General features: G+C 49.0%; 2 protein-coding genes across 4 annotated transcripts in view; one reads left to right on the top strand and one right to left on the bottom strand.

Annotated features, from left to right (window-relative positions):
* Window positions 1-10,881: 10,881 nt before the first annotated feature.
* On the top strand, window positions 10,882-12,648 carry CEBPD (CCAAT enhancer binding protein delta). Its single transcript, XM_031692143.2, has one exon. The coding sequence runs from the start codon at window positions 11,083-11,085 to the stop codon at window positions 11,851-11,853; it is 771 nt and encodes a 256-aa protein (XP_031548003.1). The 5' UTR covers window positions 10,882-11,082; the 3' UTR covers window positions 11,854-12,648.
* Window positions 12,649-13,251: 603 nt separating this feature from the next.
* Window positions 13,252-20,463, bottom strand: part of SPIDR (scaffold protein involved in DNA repair) — a 258,183-nt gene continuing 250,971 nt past the window's right edge. For 2 of the 3 annotated variants that reach the window (XM_072951648.1, XM_072951650.1), the window contains exons 17-20: window positions 18,596-18,689; window positions 17,806-17,920; window positions 17,538-17,612; window positions 13,252-13,569 (exon numbers count right to left, since the gene is read on the bottom strand). In XM_072951648.1, the coding sequence (XP_072807749.1) occupies window positions 13,405-13,569; window positions 17,538-17,612; window positions 17,806-17,920; window positions 18,596-18,689 (449 nt within the window). In that variant the 3' untranslated portion in view covers window positions 13,252-13,404. The remainder of the gene's footprint in view (window positions 13,570-17,537; window positions 17,613-17,805; window positions 17,921-18,595; window positions 18,690-20,463) is intronic. The other variant, XM_072951649.1, reaches the window with a different exon arrangement.

The raw sequence follows: 20,463 nt of genomic DNA on the forward strand, positions 1-20,463 counted from the left end.
AAAGTGCTCAGAATTGCTAATCATCATAGAAATGCAAATCAAAATCACAATGAGATATCACCTCATAACTATCAGAATGGCCATCATCAAAAAGTCTACAAATAACAAAAGTGGCAAGGACTTGGGGAAAAGAGAACCCTTGTGCACTGTTGGTAGAAATGTAAACTGGTGCAGCCATTCTAAAAACAGTATAGAGGTTTCTCAAAAAATAAAAATAGAACCATCATATGATCCAAAGATTCCACTCCTGGGTATATATTTGGAAAACAAACAAAACAAAACAAAAAACACTAGTTCAAAAAGATACATACACCCCAGTGTTCACAGTAGCATTATTTACAATAGCTAAGATAGAAACAACCTAAGCATCCACCAACAGATGACTGGATAAAGAAGATGTGGCATATTTATACAATGGAATACTACTCAGTAGTAAAAAAGAATGGAATTTTGCCATTTGCAGCAACATGGATGGTCTTGGAGGGCATTATGCTAAGTGAAATAAGTCAGACAGAGAAAGATAAATACTGCATGATATCACTTATATTTGAATAGTGGTTACCAGTGAGGAAGAGGCAAGGCAATAAAGGGGTGGAGGAGTGGGAGGTACAAACTACTGGGTGTAAGACAGCCTCAAGGATGCATTATACAATGTGGGGAATATAGCCAGTATTTTGTAATAAATGTAACCTTTAAAAATTATATAAAAATTTTAACACAATGAGATGGTAACACTTCACACCTGTCAAAATTGCTATTATCAAAAAATCTACAAATAAAAAAGTTGGCGAGGATGTGGAGAAAGGAAATCCTAGTACACTGTGGGGCTGTAAATTGGTAGGATTGCAAATTGGTGCAGTCACAATGCTAAACAGTATGGAGGTTCCTCAAAAAACTAAAAATAGGGGGAGGTGCCAAGATGGCAGAGTAGAGAGACTCACAGCTTGCCCTCTCCCACAAATACACCAAGAATTACATCTACAGACCCACTGAATTGCACAGAACACCTACTGAACTCTGGCAAGTGTTTCTCGCTTTGAAATATAGGAGGATTCTCACAAAATCCAGTAAGAGAAAAAAAGAAAAAGTAGAAGAAAATCGGTATGGGACTGGTCCCATGGGGAGGAAGTGGCAAAAGAAGAAAGGCACCCTCATGCTAGGATGCCCCCTCTAAAGTCAGGAGGTCACTGGGGACAGAAGCTGAGCTTCTGAGGCTCAGAGGAGAGAGTGGTAGCTGCTTGGCAGACAGAACTAAGAGGAACTTGCATGGAGGGCTCCTGCAATCCCCAGCCCTAGATGCGAGCCGGCAGGGACAAGCCATAACTGGCTGCTGGAGATCACTGATCAGCCCAGGGAGAGGGCTGGGGCCCACTGCAAAGAGGCAACCTCAGGGGACTGGAAGGCGGTGTGAGATCTGGCAGGGGGTGTGTGTGGAACAGAACAGCCTGGAACCCCCATAAAAAACCACCACTGCTGGTCTGCTTGGGGTGGGGGAGGGGCACAAGACAGCCTCACCATAGCCCCTGTCTCCATTTGGCTCCACTGTTGGTTATGTTCTCACGAGAAGAAAGGTGGGGCTCAGTCATAGCCACTGCTGCCGTGCAGAGGCGGGACTGAAAGCCCAGTCCATACCCAGGGGTCCTACAGCTTCACAGGCTGCACTGAGATTTGTTTACAGCCCCAGGAAGAGAGGGTGCATTTGCTCCACTGGTGTCTTTGTGAACCTGTGCCTTTGGGACCAACAGGCAGTGAGCAGAGTTCAGGGTACACTGTTGGAGATAGTATCGGTATTTACAGCAGGCCAGAGTATCACTCCATATGCAGAAGCGGGGCTGGGGTCTGTGCTGATCCTGTGGCACATGACGGATTCAGAAGTGTGACTGCATGCTCGCTATGGTGGGTCGTAGCACCTGACATTGGAAGATCTGTACTGGTGGTTCCAAGGGCCCAGAACCTGGGGGACACCAGAGTGGGTGGCCGACACTCCCACAGCTAAGGTGGGGACAAAGGCAGCATCAACAAAGAGTACTTTGTAAGCCTGCATAACACGTGACAGACAACACCACAGAGGGCACTTCCCAGTGGGCATCTCCTGCAGAGGTATACTCAACAACTCTTCTTCCCAGCCGAAGGACTTCAACCCTGCCTACCACACACCACAGCTCAGAAACAGGTCTAGAAACCTCTATTCCAGCAACAGGGGAGCAGACCTAGCCCCTGTCAAGGCTGTGACAACCACAGAACAAAAAAGGAGGCCCCACTTAACAACAACCAGGGCTGGCCCTGATCACCACAGCACCAATCACACCCCCAATTAAAGGGATAACAGCCAACACACATGAAAGAAAAACGTGACAATCATCTATATCAAGAAGAGCCATCACAACAAAAGTATTAGATGCACACAGTCTACACAGGAATGCTCCCACTTTAAATGAAAACAAACAAACAAACAAAAGCCCTTCAAGACCACAGAAGATAACTGATACCACAGAGCCAGAGAAAAATATAAGTAAAATGAAGAAGCAGAAGAACCACTGCCAATAAAAGAACAAGAGAATTCCCCTGAAAGAATGAACGAGATAGACCTCGAAAGTCTACTAGATCATAACTCAAAAAGGGGGTGATAAAAGCACTGAGGGAAATAAGAGATTATGAATAGAGACAGAGAATACTATAAAAAGGAATTAGAAACTATAAAGAGAAGCCAATTACAGTATGGAGATTCCTCAAAAGACTAGGAATAGACTTACCATATGACCCAGTAATCCCACTCCTGGGCATATATCCAGAAGGAACCCTACTTCAAAAAGACACCTGCACCCCAATGTTCATAGCAGCACTATTTACAATAGCCAAGACATGGAAACAGCCTAAATGTCCATCAACAGATGACTGGATACAGATGTGGTATACTTATACAATGGAATACTATTCAGTCATAAAAAAACAACAACATAATGCCATTTTCAGTAACATGGATGTCCCTGGAGAATGTCATCCTAAGTGAAGTAAGCCAGAAAGAGAAAGAAGAATACCATATGAGATCACTCATATGTGCAATCAAAAAATAAAATAAAATAAAATAAAAAACAGAAAGACTCACAGGCATAGAATACAAACTTGTTGCCGGGGGGAGAGAGGTGGGAAGGGACAGACTGGGAGTTCGAAATTTGTAGATACTGACAAGCATATGTAGAATAGATAAACAAGATTATACTGTATAACAAGGAAATATATACAAGATCTGGTGGTAGCTCACAGTGAAAAAGAATGTGACAATGAATATACGTATGTTCATACAGAACTGAAAAATTGTGCTCTACACTGGAAATTGACACAACATTGTAAACTGACTATAACTCAGTAAAATTTAAAAAAGAGAGAAGCTAATTAAAAACAGAAAACCCAATGGCTGAGATAAGAGCCAAGTTAAAGGCAGTCAAAAGCAGACTAGACAATGCAGAGGAACAAATAAGTGATTCAGAATACTGGATAACAGATGTGACTTAATCAAAGCAGCATACAGAAAAACAAGTGAAAACCAATGAAAGCAATATAAGGGCCCTATGGGATAATATAAAGCATGCCAATCTATACACAATAGGGGTCCCAGAAGAAGAAAGACAAAGGGGGATTGAAAAGTTATTTGAAGAAATCATGACTGAAAACTTTCCAAACCTAAAGAAGGAAACAGATATTCAAGTATAGGAGTCCCAAACAAGAAGAACTCAAACAGATGTACACCAAGACATATTATAATTAAGATGGCCAAAGTTAAAGATAAAGAAAGGATTCTAAAGGCAGTAAGAGAAAAACAAAGATTTAGTTACAAGGGAATCCCTGTAAGGCTTTCAGCTGATTTCTCTACACAAGCACTGCTGGCCAGAAGGGAGTGGCAAGATATATTCGAAGTCCTGAATGAGAAAAAGCTGCAACCTAGGATACTCTATCTGGCAAGACTATCCTTTAGAGTAGAAGGAGAGATAAAGAACTTCACAGACAAGCAAAAACTAAAAGAGTTTAGCAACACTAAACCCATCTTAAAAGAAATATTGACAGGTCTACTCTAAATAGAAAAGAAGCAGGAAGCTATAGAAACAAGAAAACCATATTTGGAAATGTGACAACTACAATGAGTTGCAAGAGAATAAACGTGAAGATGTAAAAAAAAAAAAAAAGACATCAAAATCATAAAAGGTGGGAGAGAGGAGCCAGAAAATATACTTTTTTTCCTCTCCTTTTTTTCATTTTTCTTTTCTTTTTTCCTTTTTTCTTTTTAGGATGTGTTTAAGCTTACATGACTACCAGTCTAAAGCAAACAGATATAGTAACGGGTTAACATATGTGAAAAATAGGGTAACCACATATCAAAAGCATACAATAGTCACAAAAACCAAAAAGAAACTGAGGTAATACAAAATAGACTTTAAAATAAAGGCCATAATGAAAGATAAAAGACACTATGTAATGATCAAAGGAGCAATACAGTATGAGGATATTACACTCATTAACATATATACTCCCCAGTACAGGAGCAACTAAATATATAAAGCAAATACTAACAGACATAAAGCGAGAAATTGATGGGGATACAATAATAGTAGGAGACTTTAATACCCCACTAACTCATTGGACAGGTGTTCCAGACAGAAGATCAATAAGGCAACGGAGATACTAAATGACAAAATAGAACAGTTGGACTTGGATGTTATTTTTAGGACCTCACATGCCCCCCAAAACAGAATATATATTCTTTTCAAGTGCTCATGGAACATTCTCTAAGATAGACTACATAGTCAGGCACAAAAAGAAGCTTATCAAGTTTAAGAGGATAGAAATTATTCCAAGCATCTTCTCTGACCACAATGGCATGAAACTAGAAATCAACCACAGAAAAACAAATGAGAAAAAAGCCCACAGCATGGAGACTAAACAACATACTACTAAAAAAACCAATGGGTCAATGATGAAACCAAAGAAGAAATTAAAAAATACCTTGAGATGAATGACTATGAAAACACAACCACACAAAATCTATAGGATGCAGCAAAGCATTCCTAAGAGCGAAGTTCATAGCGATACAGGCCTTCCTCAAAAAAGAAGAAGAATCTCAAATATTAACAACCTAACCTACCACCTAAAAGAATTAGAAAAAGAAGAACAAACAAAACCTAAAGTCAGCTGAAGGAAAGAAATAATAAAGATCAGGGAAGAAATAAATAAAGTACAGATTAAAAAAAATAGAAAAAAAATCAATCAAACCAAAGCCTGTTTTTTTTTGAGAGTAAACAAAATCGACAAACCTCTGGCCAGGCTCACCAAGAAGAGAAAAGAGCATACAAATAAACAAAATAAGAAATAAAAATGGAGATTACAATGAACACCACAGAAATACAAAAAGCCATAAGAGAATACTAAGAACAACTATATGGCAATAAACTGAACAACTTAGAAGTGGACAAGTTTCTAGAAACATACAGTCCACCAAAACTGAATCAAGAAGAAGCAGATCATTTGATGGAGGTACTGAGGATTGATAGATATAGATTTTTTTTTTTGCAGGGAGGAGGTAATTAGGTTTATTTATTTAGTTAGTTTTTTGATGGAGGTACTGAGGATTGAACCCAGGACCTCATGCATGCTAAGCATGCACTCTACCACTTGGGCTACATCCTCCCCACGATATATTTTATTTTTATTTCATTATTATTATTTTTTGATGGAGGTACTGGGAATAGAACCCAGGACCTCATGCATGCTGAGCGTGTGCTCTACCACTGAGCTGTGCCCACCTCCCTAGAAGCAGAGCATTTGAACAGACCAATCACTAGAAGGAAACAGAACCAGCATCCCTGCAATCATGAAAAAATGCTCAGTACAACTAAGTATCAGAGAAATGCCAATCAAAACTACAATGAGGCACCACTTCATACCAGTCAGAATGGCCACCATTCAACAGTCCACAAACTATAAGTGCTGGACAGGGTGTGGAGAAAATGGAACTCTCCTACACTGCTGGTGGGAATGTAGTTTGGTGCAAACATTAGGGAAAGCAGTATGGAGATTCCTCAAAAAACTGAAAATAGAGTTACCATATGACCCAGCAATCCCACTCTTGGGCATATACATCCAGAGGGAACCTTAATTCAAAGAGATACACGCACCCCAGTGTTCACAGCAGCACTGTTTACAGTAGCTAAGATAATCATCTTTCTTAAGAGTGGATCCCTTTGAGTTTATCCTGCTTGGCTCTGTTGGGCTTCTTGGTTGTATAAATCCCTTTCATAAAATTTGGGAAACTTGTGGTCATTATATTTTCAGATATTCTTTCTGCCCCCTTTTCTTCTTTTAGGACTCCCATTATGCATATGTTGGTATGATTCATCACAGTGTGCCACAGGTCCCTTAGGCTCTGATCACTTTTCTTCATTCTTTTCTTTTCATGCTTCCCTGATTGGGTAATGTCAGTTATCTTATATTCAAGTTTGCTGAGTCTTTCTTCTGCTTCTTTAGTTCTGCTGTTGTAACCCTCTAGTGACATTTTCATTTAATCTTAGCTTCAGAATTTGATTCCTTTCGATACCTACTTAATCTCTATTGATAGTCTCTGGTGATACATTATTCTCCTGGTTTCCTTTAGTTCTTTGTCCATGGTTTCCTTAGGTCTCTGAGCACATATGAAACAGGTGATTTAATCTTTGGTAAGCCAAATGTCTGGATTTCCTCAGGGATTTTTCTATTTCTTCTCTGTGAATGGGTCATATTTTGTTTCTTTGCTTGCTTCATACTCTTCCCCTTAATCCAGACGTTCTGAATATTATAATGTGGCAACTCTGGAAATGAGATTTTCTCCTCTACCCACGGTTGCTGCTGGTGTTTTCTTTGTATTATTAGTATTTGTTTAGTGACTCTTCAGGACTGTTTTATAACATCAGTATTCTTTGTTGTGCGTAGCCATTTAAATGTCTCTCTAGCTTAGTGGTCAGCCTGTGCTTTAATATAAGCGTTACCTTAAAAGTCTGAAGCCAAAGTTTACAAATATAGGGGGAAAAAAAGAAAAAGAAAAAGAAAAAGAAAAAACTCTTCTGTTTTTGCAGACTGGTTTTGTGTTGGGGCATGCACTCCTTTAATGCTTAGCCAGGCTGTTATTAGTCCTGCCTTAGCATTACCTTCTTGAGTGAGTGTATGGTAAAGGGGGGTTAGAAGTGAAGGAGTAGGGTCTTCTCAGACCTTTTCTGAGCATGCAGCCCATCCTGGGCCCATGCGTGTACTTCTTGATCCCCTGGTATTTAAAAAGCCCTTACTCCCCACGTCCTCCTTTCCAAACACTTCTTTCCCAGGGCTTTTGCCATTCCTTGCTCTGTCCCTCAGGGGCCATGGCAGGTCCAAGAACCCAACCCCAGATTTTTGAGAATAGAGTCTGTGTTGCTCCCTCTGGCACTGGCAACCTGCACCAGAGGTCATGCTCTGTTCTCATGACCACCATCATCATGGAGAGTGGGGAAGTGTGAGCTGGACATCTGAAATGCCACGGCACTCTCTTGTTGCAGTGCAGCAACTTCCTTCTCCATTATGCATTCCTCTGGTTGTTGTGGGTTTGGGGAGGATTCCAGAGCTCTGCAGAAGTTGACTCTGACAATTCTGTCAGCTGTTACAGTGGAGGGATGGAGCCCACATCACCAGCTTCAGCCACTTTGCTCCTCCTGCATTTTAAATGTACTATTTTGTACTCATATCAAGCATTCACTCTCTTTTAGACATGGATTGTAATAATATATCACTCATGCATATGTAAACAGGAAAATATAAACCTGTTATGTTGCTTAAGATATCCCCAGACTTCTATCATGTTCACTGTTTGCCTCCTCCGAAATACTTTTAAACTCGAGAGTTATTGATATTTGTATTTTTCATACAACATTATTGCTCTCTGCTCCATCCAGAGTCGGTGACAGAATTTCTTACAAGAGCGCTCTCTACTGTCATCTCCAGGACTTCACTCCCGGGCAGTGACACCATATGCAGGCAATGACAAACGTAACTGACAGCTTGGCCAGTGGTGACTGTCATATGCACCCTAATTTCAACAGACTATTTTAGACTCTGCATCTAATAGTTGGCAATATGTATTTTTTTTCTGAGAAACCAGATGAGGAAATGATTAATTTGGCGAAAATAAGTCACAGAGAACAACAGAGAGGTACTATATGGGTAGGGCTCTAGCAGATGGAAAAATCCTGCCAGCCAAACAGCAGACGGGGTAAGCATGCTCTCCCAGAAGCATCAGCCTGGCATGAGGCCTGGCAGGCTCATAAGATTTTCAGAGTTGAGTCAGTCAGCTGCTTGAGGTGGGATATGGATTTAAAGAAGTGGGCAGTGGAAGTTCACACTTGGAAATAAACTCCATTCTATTGCCAAAGAACCTTTCAGAAGAATCTAAGGAACAAAGCAGTCTGATGGTAACTTCGTCTTTCAGGTCTCTTGGCAGCTATCTGGAGAACAGCGTGGGGAGAACAGGATGCAGGAGAGCAGACCCGCCGTGCCTTCCTGGGTGAGCAGGTGTGACACATGTGCCACCACGGAGGTTGCCGGGGACCTGGGCTGTGGCAGGGCTGACAGGTGTGGGCTGAGGGAGGCTGAATCCACTTCAGAGGAAGTGGGCTGGGAAGGCAAATTGCTTCTCCTGGTGTTTTATTGCCAGGAACGTGAGACACCTGACTCACAGAATCAGGTACTTGTTCCCAGCTCTGTCTAGTTTGTAATCTGGGGGATCTGCCTCTTAAACCCCAGAGGCTGAAGTGAATGCAGAATTTTAAAACCATTACAGTAGGTTTTTAATAAAATATACAGGTTTTAGCAGCACCAGGGATGTATGACTCCAATACCCACATGCCTTGTTCTTAATGCCCTTGTATTTCCTTTTACAAAGAAATATATTGGGAATAAGGTTTCCTCCAAAAGTCTGCATTTGTAACCTCACTATTGTCTGACACAAACACACAAGAGCATATCATACAGTTAAAATTATCCCTAAGCCAGGTTAACAGAAGTATCTAATCTGACTGTTGGAGTCGTCATCTGAAGAGGGCGCTAAAGTCACAGTTCCCCTCCTCTTGACACCCGCACTGCTCAGAAACATTTTCAGTTTCAGACTTTAATTTGGAGAACTGTTCTTGCCCGTATCTTGCACCCTATGAAGCATCCAAAAATGATCTCTTACAAAGACAGAGGTGTGGACCCTCCCCTTCGTGTTAGGAATGAGCTAAACCAACCGACTTCTAACCCTGACAGAGCCCCAGAGCCAGAGCAGGTGCAGGCATTTCCAGCCCCTGAGTATCTGAAGGACGGTGTGTTCAGAGTCCACGGGACGTGGACTGCAGGTGAACACCTCAGCTGAGCTCAACACAGCAACGACCTCGTAACAGGGGGACTCAAGGCTCCAGAGTTTTCAAGGAATGTTTTCTTACTGGACTACCTCCCTTTGACAGTTCTACACAGACCACCACAGGTGAAAGATCCCCAAGGCTAAATGATGAACAACTTTGTATTTCTCTTGGATAAACAGACTTAGGGAAAGACAGCAAGTGAAGACATGCAAGAAATGACTGGAACATCTACTGTCACAAAAGCTATACTTTAACTTGTTTTATTATATTTTTAAATAGTCTTTTAATTTGCCTTCAAATATCATAACAAATCTATACTTTGCTGGTCTATGACCTCTTCTTTCCCTTCTTCTGGAAAAGGAAAGAAAATTCTTCACAGGTTCTGAAATCTACACCCATCTTCCAAAAATGTGCGCGCAGCATCTCTTTCAAGCTCAGTCCTAATCTGATACCTGAACCTACTAATCATCTCACTGAATTATTTTCAAGAGAATATGGTTCTCCGTATAAGCATTTCTTTCGCACTCCTTGACTGGAGAGGGCTTTAGTGACATTTTTATGTCTTCCAAAATAAGTACGTCTTTTCTCTGGGTGTTCCTGGGCTTTACCCTTAATGGGTAATTAACAGTGTGACATGTACCTCGTGTCCCCTGCATAATTCTGGAGCGCTACGTCGTCCTTCTAGAAAACTGATTCAGTATCTATGGTGCGTCATTAGAACTCACCTCTGGAACTGGCCACAGACACTCCCGTTGACAGTCTGTGGAACGCCTGATGTTGGGACGCGAAGTCCACGAACGAGAAAGGATGTGGACGGAGGCCAAGTGTGAACGAGGACGGTGATGTGAAAAATGCCTGCCCCAAGTTGTAGGAAACCTAACAAACAAAGCCAGCCCAGAGTCTCTTCCTGCATTTTTCAATGTGAAGAGCTAACTAGTTAATACTTTGTCAGGGCTACTAGTGTAAACCTTATCTTTCTCCTCAAGAAAGACCCCACTGCTCTGGATCCAAAGGCACTTCTTTTTGGAATACTCAACAGGGGGAAAAAAAGAGCCTGGAACTAAAAACAGGACTGAAGACACTACCGCAAGATGGCACTGCTCTAGTGGACCTGGGGGCAGCGCTGGGGGTGCGGGGCTCGTGGGGGACTGAGCGTGGAGTTCTCGGGGTGATCGCGGGACTTGCGGGGCTCTCGGGGCTGGCAGGGGCGTGGGGCTCGCAGTTTCCACTGGCCCCAGGCATGCAGGGTTGGGGGAAATACCCCCGGACCCGGCCGAACCCCGCGCCACTAAGTCGAGACCCCTCCCACATGTGCTCTGCCCCCACTCCCCATCTCGGCGATGGGGAAGCACCAGAACGCGAATTCCCTGAAGCCGCGAGGTAGCGCCCCGGTTCCCGAGTCCCTGCGCCACCCTCCGACGGCGCGCGCCAGCCCAGGCCCCGTTCTGGTTCCGCCCCGGCTCCGCGAGCGCAGAGGACCCGACCCACCAGCAGGAAGGAGGAGGCGCGGCCGAGGGAGGGTCGTTCCCGGCAGAGCCGCGCGGGCCGGGCCGGCGGGCAGGAAGCGCGGGGGAGGCGCGCAGGCGGGGGTCCCGCGGTCCGCGGTCGGGGCGGGGCGTGCGCGTCAGCCCGGCTAGAAAAGGCGGCGCCCGGCCCGCCAGGGAACCGCGCTCGCCGCCGGCCCGACGCCGCCATGAGCGCCGCGCTTTTCAGCCTGGACAGCCCGGCGCGCGGCGCCCCCTGGTCCGCGGAGCCCGCCGCCTTCTACGAGCCGGGCCGCGCGGGAAAGCCGGGCCGCGGGACCGAGCCGGCCGCGCCCGCCATGTACGACGACGAGAGCGCCATCGATTTCAGCGCCTACATCGACTCCATGGCCGCCGTGCCCACCCTGGAACTGTGCCACGACGAGCTCTTCGCCGACCTCTTCAACAGCAACCACAAGGCGGGCGCCCTGGAGCTGCTGCCCGGGGGCCCCGCGCGCCCCGCGGTCCCCGGGCCGGCGCCGCGACCGCTCAAGCGCGAGCCCGACTGGGGCGATGGCGACGCGCCCGGCTCGCTGCTGCCCGCGCAGGTGGCCGCGTGCGCGCAGACGGTGGTGAGCCTGGCGGCCGCCGCGCAACCCACGCCGCCCGCGTCGCCCGAGCCGCCGCGCCGCAGCCCTGCGCCCCCAGCACCCGGGCCGGCGCGCGACAAGGCGGCGGGCAAGCGGGGCCCGGACCGCGGCAGCCCCGAGTACCGGCAGCGGCGCGAGCGCAACAACATCGCCGTGCGTAAGAGCCGCGACAAGGCCAAGCGGCGCAACCAGGAGATGCAGCAGAAGCTGGTGGAGCTTTCGGCCGAGAACGAGAAGCTCCAGCAGCGCGTGGAGCAGCTGACGCGGGACCTGGCCGGGCTGCGGCGCTTCTTCAAGCAGCTGCCCGGCGCGCCCTTCCTGCCCGGCGCGGGGGCGGCGGACGCGCGGTGACGCGAGGGGCGCGCGGGCTGCGGTTGCGGTGTCTGGAGCCACCGGGCCGGACTCCCGTGCTCGGCTGGGACTCAAGACAGCTGCCGCGTGGACCCTAAGTTACTGTGACGGCAGCTTCTCTACATCCTACGCCTAGGATGCAGCAAAGGTACATTCGTAAAAGAGACTTTTGGGACAAGCCATTGTACTGTAGATACGAGGAAAAAAGACTTGAGCATGCACACATTTTTATATTGATTTTTACAGTATTTGTAAGAATAAAGACGCGTTAGACCCACCTTGATTCCTGCGCTCGCAGCCCTCCGGAACCCCGGGAAGGGCGCGTCTGTCCGGCGTGCGCCCCGGGGCCGGGTTCCTGGAAGATCGTCTCTTTGCTTCTCAAACAGGCCAAACTACACCTGCGGACGTGCTCGTTAACTTGCAGAGACCCCCTTGGGTGGAAGGCGCCCCGGGAACGTGTCAGAGACCGGCGGGAGCGCGCCCCACCTCGAGCGGGGGCCCCAGGGGCAGGGAGAGGAGGGCTCAGGTTGTCCGAAAACCAGTCCGACTCGTCTTGGCTTTCATGGGATTTGCTTTCACTTTCTTCAGTCTTGTAGAGTTTCTAGCAGATTTTCAAAGTGCGTAAGATACAGAACGGTCACGTAGGACGGAAAGGACAGTCACAAAGCTACTAAAAACCGGCTACCTTGTCAGTACTTGTAATGTTTCAACGCTTAATCTGAACGACTAAATAAAGCCTTGCCTGTCCCCCGTGAAAGTGGGTACTAGGCAGCCTTTCTTGGTCTTGGCTGCTACGCCTACATTACGTAACCGATTAACCAGGGCCTGTCATGATTATATTGTCATAAGGGAGGAAACAAAATCTTTAGTGTCCAGAGATAATTAATCCATGGTTTTACTTTTAACTTAGACGGTGAAAGATAACCAGGCTCTCCCGTTGCGAGGTAATCCTGGCTGCTGGTGCAGGACCAGCAGGACTAACCGGACCTGGCAGTATCACTGGAGGGTAGCTATCATGACACTGGTTACCTTATCTACACTTTACGGGAAACAGCTTTAACCTCCGACATAGTTCCCCTGAACATGTCCCAAAAAATACTGAGCTGCAAAACGCTTAAGTTGGATGCTGATTGTAGCAGCACAGTTAGTACCGCAAGAGAGGACAGAGGCTTAAGCTTTGCAGGGTATTCTTTGGGGAATGTTAAAACAAATATTAAAGAAAAACATTGAATCATGGTAAAATTTGAACACTTTAAAATTACAATGGAACAAAATAATTTTTTCTACTATATTACCTAAGATAAATATAAAATGAAGGCCTCAAGCGTATTTAAGCTTTAACAACATTTTCCTAATTTTGCAGAAAGGCAATACAAAATATATAACCATAGAAAAAAGTATTTTGATTTGTAGTTTACCAAACTATCTTAACGAACATTTGCCCCCGAAAAATCGAAGTTCCATTTCAAGATCATAAAGTACATTCATTCTGCCCAGAGTTAACAAATAACCACCCTAAACAGCCACCACCTCGCAGCCACTCTGCAAAGTTCACAGATCCTGTGGCTGCGGCCAGTCTTCTGAAGAGGCTCTCCCCTCGCTCAGCAGCTCAATCTCCTCCAACCCCACGCAGCTGGTCGGGTGAGTGGTGAGGGACCGGACAAAACAGGTTAACGGCCCCACCTCCTTCCCAAGGACGCTCTTCACTTCATAACTCTGTGGGGACAAAGGTAGACTGGTTAAAGCAAACAGCCTGGGACGTTCTGTTCCAGAGCACAGGACACCCACGACAGAGCAGAAGGCCCTTCTGCGGCCCACAACCCCGCTCTGCAAAGGTGAGAACAACAGGCAAAGGAAGGAACTGCTTTTCTCTGATAGCTGCGTTAGTTTTTACACAAAAACATGTAAAGTATGTTATTGATGTTGGTGGACGCAATGACGCACCTCTCCCAGTTGGCTGTCCTAGAAGAGGTGGGGGGTGGGGGGTGGGACATGCCCTGTGTCCCAGCGGGAAGCATGCAGCACACCTGCAGCTGACTCCCACCTCCCCAGTCCAGCCGCACTTCTGGTCCAAGGATTTCCGTTGCCCCAAACTTTCCTCCTTAAAGGAGCCCCTTTCTTCCAGAGTTACACTGAGCTAAACACCTTCCGAGGCTGCTGAAAGCTTTCCCTTCACACTGTCCGATGACTAACTTAGGGAACTGGTTAATCCTGGTCAAGTTTCCTCTCTACATGTGTGGCAGGGGCACCAGGAGACCAGGCTGGGAAGGTGTGCTGTGTCCTCCTGGTCCCCATTTTTCTCACGGGGCTGGGGATGAAAATAGAGGCTTATTGGCCTTGTGGGAAACTGAAGCTCTAGGTGGTCACGTGTTCTTCCGGAAAGCACCCCCCCCAGCGCGCGCTCCTGCAAGAGGGCAGCATTAGGATCCCTCTCAGTCTGTGCCAAACACCTGATGACGTCTGTGGCAGCTCAGTGCAGTGCAGTGCGAACTCGCCCCTTCCGTAACCGGCATAGTGGCAGAGGGGACTGAGGCTGGAGGGTTGGATGACGTGGCCATTGCTGGCACATCTGGCTCCTTGGCTGGCACCTCACTGCCCTCACCCTGGGTCTGGGCTGGGTGGCCGACTGGCTTCTCATGAACAGAGTGAGGGGTAGGGGCAGGGAGTGTTCTAGGCCTGGTGGTGACAGACTCCCATCTTCCTGCCTGCTTGGGACCCAGACTCATGCCATGAGGGGGCCCAGGCTATGTAGGGGTCTGGTCAGAGCCTGGGAAGGTCCCAGCCAACAAGGGCACAAAGGCCGGGGACTGACGGGCCTCCTTGACTCCAGCCCAGCCCTTGGGACACTGGCTGCTGCCCGGGGGAGCCTTGTCCAGGCTGCAGGGCTGTGTGAAGGGTAAGACTGGGAGCGCTGAGCCCGAGACGGTGCATTCTGAAGCTGGGCTCCCCTGCATGGCTTGCAGGGAGTTCTGGCGTCCTCAGTAGCAAATTCAGGTTGGCGCAACCATGTTTCATGGAGGTGAGAGTCATCGTGAAGACAGGTGAAGGGAGGGAATGAGGGTGCGACTGGACAGGTTGAGAGGCCTCTGCCTGGGGCCTGTGGCCAAGATGTCAAGGTCACGGCCCCCTCAGTTGTTCAGAGAGCTTCTTAGGATCCCACAAAGGGGCCTGACTCAGTGGAGATGGCAGGATGAGGACAGAGACGCTGGTGAGGGAGGCCCCACTCAGGGCTGCGCCTGTGTGAGGTCAGGGCAGGGCCCAGGCACCCACCCACCTGGGGTACAAGCACAGAACTCTTGACTTGAAAAACAGCAGAAAATCCTGTCTTTTAAAATGCCAGGTTTGGCAGCTACAGTTTTCTATAATAACTGTATTGTTTATAAATGGAGATTATAGATATTTTATATTTGGGGGAAATTAACATGGAGAGGTTAAAATAATCACCAGCAAACTCACATATGCTGGTCATGTGAATGCATGGATCTGTGTGTGTGTGTGTGTAAAATGTGCCTCCATCTTCAAAGGTGCAACATGTTTAACTTTTCCTCCTGTGAAGGCCGGGGAAACAAGCTGCACATACCCTGTCCCTGCCACGTCACCCTGGAGATGTGACACACACACCGCTGTCAGCTCCACCGCTTTCCTATCTGCTGCCTGACCTTGTTAAAGTGCAGGCCTGACCCCAGCGCTCCTGTGTCCTAACAAGAAACCGCACATTTGTTCCCAAGATGAAGTCATGTTCTCATGCAAAGTCCTAATTTGATTCTTTGGATTTGGGTCTCAGAAGACGGACAGAATCCAGACTGGGGCCTTGTGGCCCATGCCCGCACCCAGGTCTGTCCTATACCACCGGTGTCAGCTCTCTTCCAAGATCATGCGAAGCCTGAGCACCTGGGGGTGCCAACCCCAGTCCCATCACTGGGCTCCACAGCAGAGCACCCCAAAGGGACACCAGGGCCCTCACCCTCACCCCTCGCCCAGGGAACACGTGCACACACTCCACACACTCCACAACGTACACGCACGAGCACACGCATGCCTTGTGAGTAGGATGTAAATAGCTGGGAAGTCCGGCATGTGGTAGGTAAGGCCTGCCTCCATCAGAGGGAGTAAGCGAATGAGGGGGTTCCTGCCAGGCCTCCCCTGGTCTCCAGGTCTCTGAAGAGAGCAGGTGGTTGAGGGCCACTCTCCCGGGGGCCTAGCCAGGGCACCTGAGCAGCTGCAGGGCCAGCATGTCCTGTACACCACCCCTCAGCCTTCAGCTGTGGGCTTCGTCTGGTTCTGCTGCTGTGTTCTCCTTAAGCGGGATGGCCCCAGCACCCCTCAACGTACCCTGCTCCCAGATCACCCAGACCTGCCGGCTGAAGTGCCTGCTCAGAGCCCCTACCGTGGGCTCTCCCACCCACTAGCCTCACCCAAGGGCTGACAGTCGCAGGAACTGCTGCCCCCCGACCCGTCAAACACAGGGCCTCAATCAGAACACACGCGAGGTCCCTGTTGCCCCCACTGGGCCGGCTGCTGACTCTCTGGGTGTCGCCGTGGAGAGAGCGACGGCCTTCTCTCTGTGAGAGTCTGTGAGCCCTCTGCCTCTCTGGTCGGGGTGGACTCTGCCTGCTGGGAGGCCGTGGAATGTGGTGAGGCGGTGCTTGGTCATAACTGCTCACTTCCACACAGTCAGGGACACTAGTTTACAGGCCCTCCCGCAGCTGGGTCTAAACGTCAGTCCCCACCGCGCAGCAGCTCTTCGGATGCAGGTTTGTGCTATGGGGGCACGGGGGTCACCGAGCTGCTCTGAAGAGAGGCGTGAGGCCAAGAATCAGCTGGAACTGCCGTCAGACTAGTGATCCTCCAAGATTCCAAGCTCGGATTTGTCCACATTCCGATTTAATTCAAATGACCCCCGGTGAGGACGAAAGAGTGTAAGGGTTGCCATTTCCCCTGCCCCCAATGTGCAGGGGGAAGGCTGGGACGGGGCTGGCAAGTGGCCAAGAGGGCAGCCCAGGAGCCTCCAAATTCAGACTAGAATCAGAACCAATTTCGCCCTGGGAGCCTATCAGAGAGCCATGCAGATGGTCAGCCGCCCCTTCGTGGCAACCTCACGAGCTGGCCCACAGCTGCCACCTGGATGTGGCCCTGACATGGTCACAGATATCTTTTGCCCCCTGGGGCTGAGCACTCTCTCTGGAGCTCAGCCATCCCACAGCCCACGTGCTAGGCCCTCAAACATCTCTCACAAGGACAGACCTCTCTCGTTCACGAGGGCCCAACATACACTGTGTTCAGGTGGTGTCTTTTTGGAAAAGCACATCTCATACCTCTTTGTGAAGCTCACACACTGACTCTCAGAGCTGACAAGCCAGATCGGGGAAATAACCACCAATCTCGCAGATGCTCAGACTCAAGAATACCCAGCAATTTAAAAAAAAATGTGTATCTCAGACAATTGTTCCATTAACGTGAAACCATGGCAGGAGGAGTTGAAACCTATGCTAACCAAAGCTGGGGGACAGAGCATGTATCTACTGCAAGACTCATCAGGAAAGAACCTCAATTTCAAAAGGTAAAGGCCCTCGTCAGCAAACGCAGCAAAGCCAGAGCCGTGCGGGGCAGTGAGAGCTCAACACACGTGCTGCGGCCTTCACTATAACTGTGGGGCAGGAGTGGACAGCAGGATAGACAGGCACCTGTGCTGGCACCGGACTCACCCCATCCTCGCTGGCGGCAAACTTCAGGAGCGAAGAAATACTGTCCTGCAGCAGCTGCAATCACAGCCAAGGGGCTAGGTTAGGACTCCACCACTGACTCACACGGGAAACACTCCCCTCCCGAGAACTGACGTGGGCTCTAAACCACTTGCTTCATCCCAGAGCCCTGAGTAGACTGTGCATCTGACCCCTTCCCAGCTCCTGCCAGGCTGTGGAAAAGGGCACAGGGGTCCCGCCTGCCTCCTACCTGGACCCTGACTGTGCACCGGGGGCACGAGGGGCAGTCCAGGAAGACCTGCAGGCGCCTCCTGAGGAGCGGAGAGGTGACCAGGCGGGAGCAGTCCCCACAGAAGAAGGTGCCCCTGAGGTTTGGAAACAAGACGCAAGGAAAGCGAGGAGTCTGGCAGTGCAGACACTCCTCGCACCCAACAGAGAGAAGGAACTCAGGTCCCAAAACAGGCCAGAAGCAGCCGTGCTCAGCAGCGCGGCCACACATGTGACACCTGGAGGATGGAGGGACACAGGCAGGAGGCACGTCCACGCTGAACCAGTGGGAGCAGCTGGGACAGGAGAACCTCTTTAGTCATCAGCGTCTCTGCTCTGTCTTGCTTCTCCTGTCTCCACATGCAGCTCGGCAGTGCCCTGTGTATAAGGCCACCTCCAGGAGGCATCAAGCTGCAGGAGTCACGGAGGGGCCAGAGGACCGGCTCGGAGAACTGGGTCAACACTGGGCCCAATGGGGGTGGGCAGGGAAGGGATGTCTGCTTGCAAAGGACACCTGTGCAGTCACCAAGTATGTCTCTCACCCATGTCTGCCCCAAGTTCTTTTCCTTCTGCCTGATAATAAAGGAGCTGAGGAAACCTGGCACCTCTTGAAGGACAGGAGGAGCTACAGGCACAGCAGAACCAGCGTAGAGGAAGAGAACTGCACTGTGGCCTCCTCCCTGCAGCTCGGCCTGGCCTGGTCCAAGGCATCGGCCCTGGGGTCCTGGCAGGTCGCTGCTGACCTGCGTTCTCCCGGCAGCCCTGCCGCATACCTGTCTCCTGGGCTCTGTTCCAGTCTCGCGCTGCCACACAGGTCACATGCAGGCCAGGAGAAGGCGGTGCTCTCGTCCACGCCAGTCACGGTGCCTGGGCCGGGGAGACAGCCAGGCTCAGGGTGGTTCTGCCCCGGCTTCCCTTTGCTCCTCAGGTCACAGACGGTTAACACCAGGGGCTCAGGTTGTGAGTTTATGTAAATGTTTCTGTTTTTTTTTTTTATAAGTTCCTTTTATTGCACAAAATTACAGCAAGTTTTAAAGCTCAGGTGTATTACCACCTAACCAAGTATCTTCATTTTTGCCTTTTTCCAGATGGGCACAGACAAAGCTGTTACAAGCAAACCGTCACTGCACCGTCTCATCCTGCCCTGAGGCTGCTGCACGGCTGTGCCTCTGGGTCATGGCTCCCTCAGCCACGGCCCACACTGGCCACCAGGTCTCCAAGGTGCTCCAGCACCAGGCAGTGGGCATCTGTCTACTTGGCCTTTTCTGTGCTGGGCCCTTTCCTCAGGATAGACTCACACAGGTGGAGTTACTATGTCAAAGTACATGAGGAAGTATCCACAAAAGACACCCTGATGAAGGACTGTTGTCCACGGCGTACAAAGGGCTCTTAAAGCTCAACAAGAAGAATCAAAACAACTCGATTTAAAAATGGGCCAAAGATCCTCACAGACACCAGGGTGATACACAGACGGCATGTGAGCACACGGAAGGACGTGCAGCATCATGTTGTCAGGGGACTGCAAAGTACAACAGCAACGCACCACCACTGCACACGTATGACAACAGCCGGAATCCAGACACTGACACCACCAAGTGAGAGGACTCGCAGCAGCAGGAACTCTCAGTCATGGCAGCTGGGGGTGTGAAACGGTGCAGCCACTGTGAACAGTTTGATGGTTTCCTACAAAATTAAACGTAGTCTTATCATACGATCAAGCAATCACACTCCTAGGTGTTTACCCAAAGGAGCTGAAAATGTATCTCCACGTAAGCACCTGCACACGGATGTTCACAGCAGCTTTACTCGTAACTGCCAAAACATGGCAAGACAGCCTTCAGTGGGTGAACAGATACAAGAGCTGTGGTCCATCCAGACAATGGAATATTATCCACTGATGAGAAGAAATGAGCTATCAAGCCTCAAAAAGACACGGAGGAAACTTACATGCAAATGACTAGGAGAAAGAAGCCAGTTCGAAAAGACTACATGCATAATTCCAACTCTGACATTTTGGAAAAAGCAAAGCTACAGTTACCAGGTATCAAGAGGGAGAGAGGGCTGAACGGGCAGAGCGCAAGGCACTTTAGGTCAGGACAACTACTCTGTATGATATGTAATGACGGCTGCACACCACACATGGGTCTAGGCCCACGGAACACACAGCACAACAGTGAACCCTGATGCAAGCTATGGCCTCCAGGTGGTGAGGACAAGCAGGATCATGCCCTGTCTGCTGGGGGTGCTGATGGTGGGAGGCTATGCGTGTGTTGGGGCAGGAGGATTCGGCAGAGCTCTACCTTTTGCTCAGTTCTGCTGTAAGCCGGAAACTTCTCTAAAACATAGTCTATGAAAAAAACATGAAATAAATACTAAACTGAGAAATGGAAAAGACCCCTTAGAGGTGCAGAAGGGAGGCCCTCTAGGCTGGCCTGGGGTCAGGGGAGGCTTCCTTGAAGGATGGACAGGAGGTAGGGCTGGAGGCAGGGTGGGCACAGCCCACCCGCTACTTGCCAGTGGGGCTAGAGGCCAAGCAGCCGTAACGGAAGGTGAGACAGCTATGAAGTCAGCAGGCCAGGCCCGTCCAGGGTCTGGGTGGGGATTTTAGACTTGATGGTGGAAGGAGTGAGAAGCTAGAGAG

This window comes from Vicugna pacos, chromosome 29 (genome assembly GCF_048564905.1).
Source record: "Vicugna pacos chromosome 29, VicPac4, whole genome shotgun sequence".
In the NCBI taxonomy this organism is placed as follows: domain Eukaryota; kingdom Metazoa; phylum Chordata; class Mammalia; order Artiodactyla; family Camelidae; genus Vicugna; species Vicugna pacos.

Excerpts from the sequence above, each read along its gene's own strand:
- CEBPD (XM_031692143.2), top strand. The coding sequence starts at position 11,083 with ATGAGCGCCGCGCTTTTCAGCCTGGACAGCCCGGCGCGCGGCGCCCCC.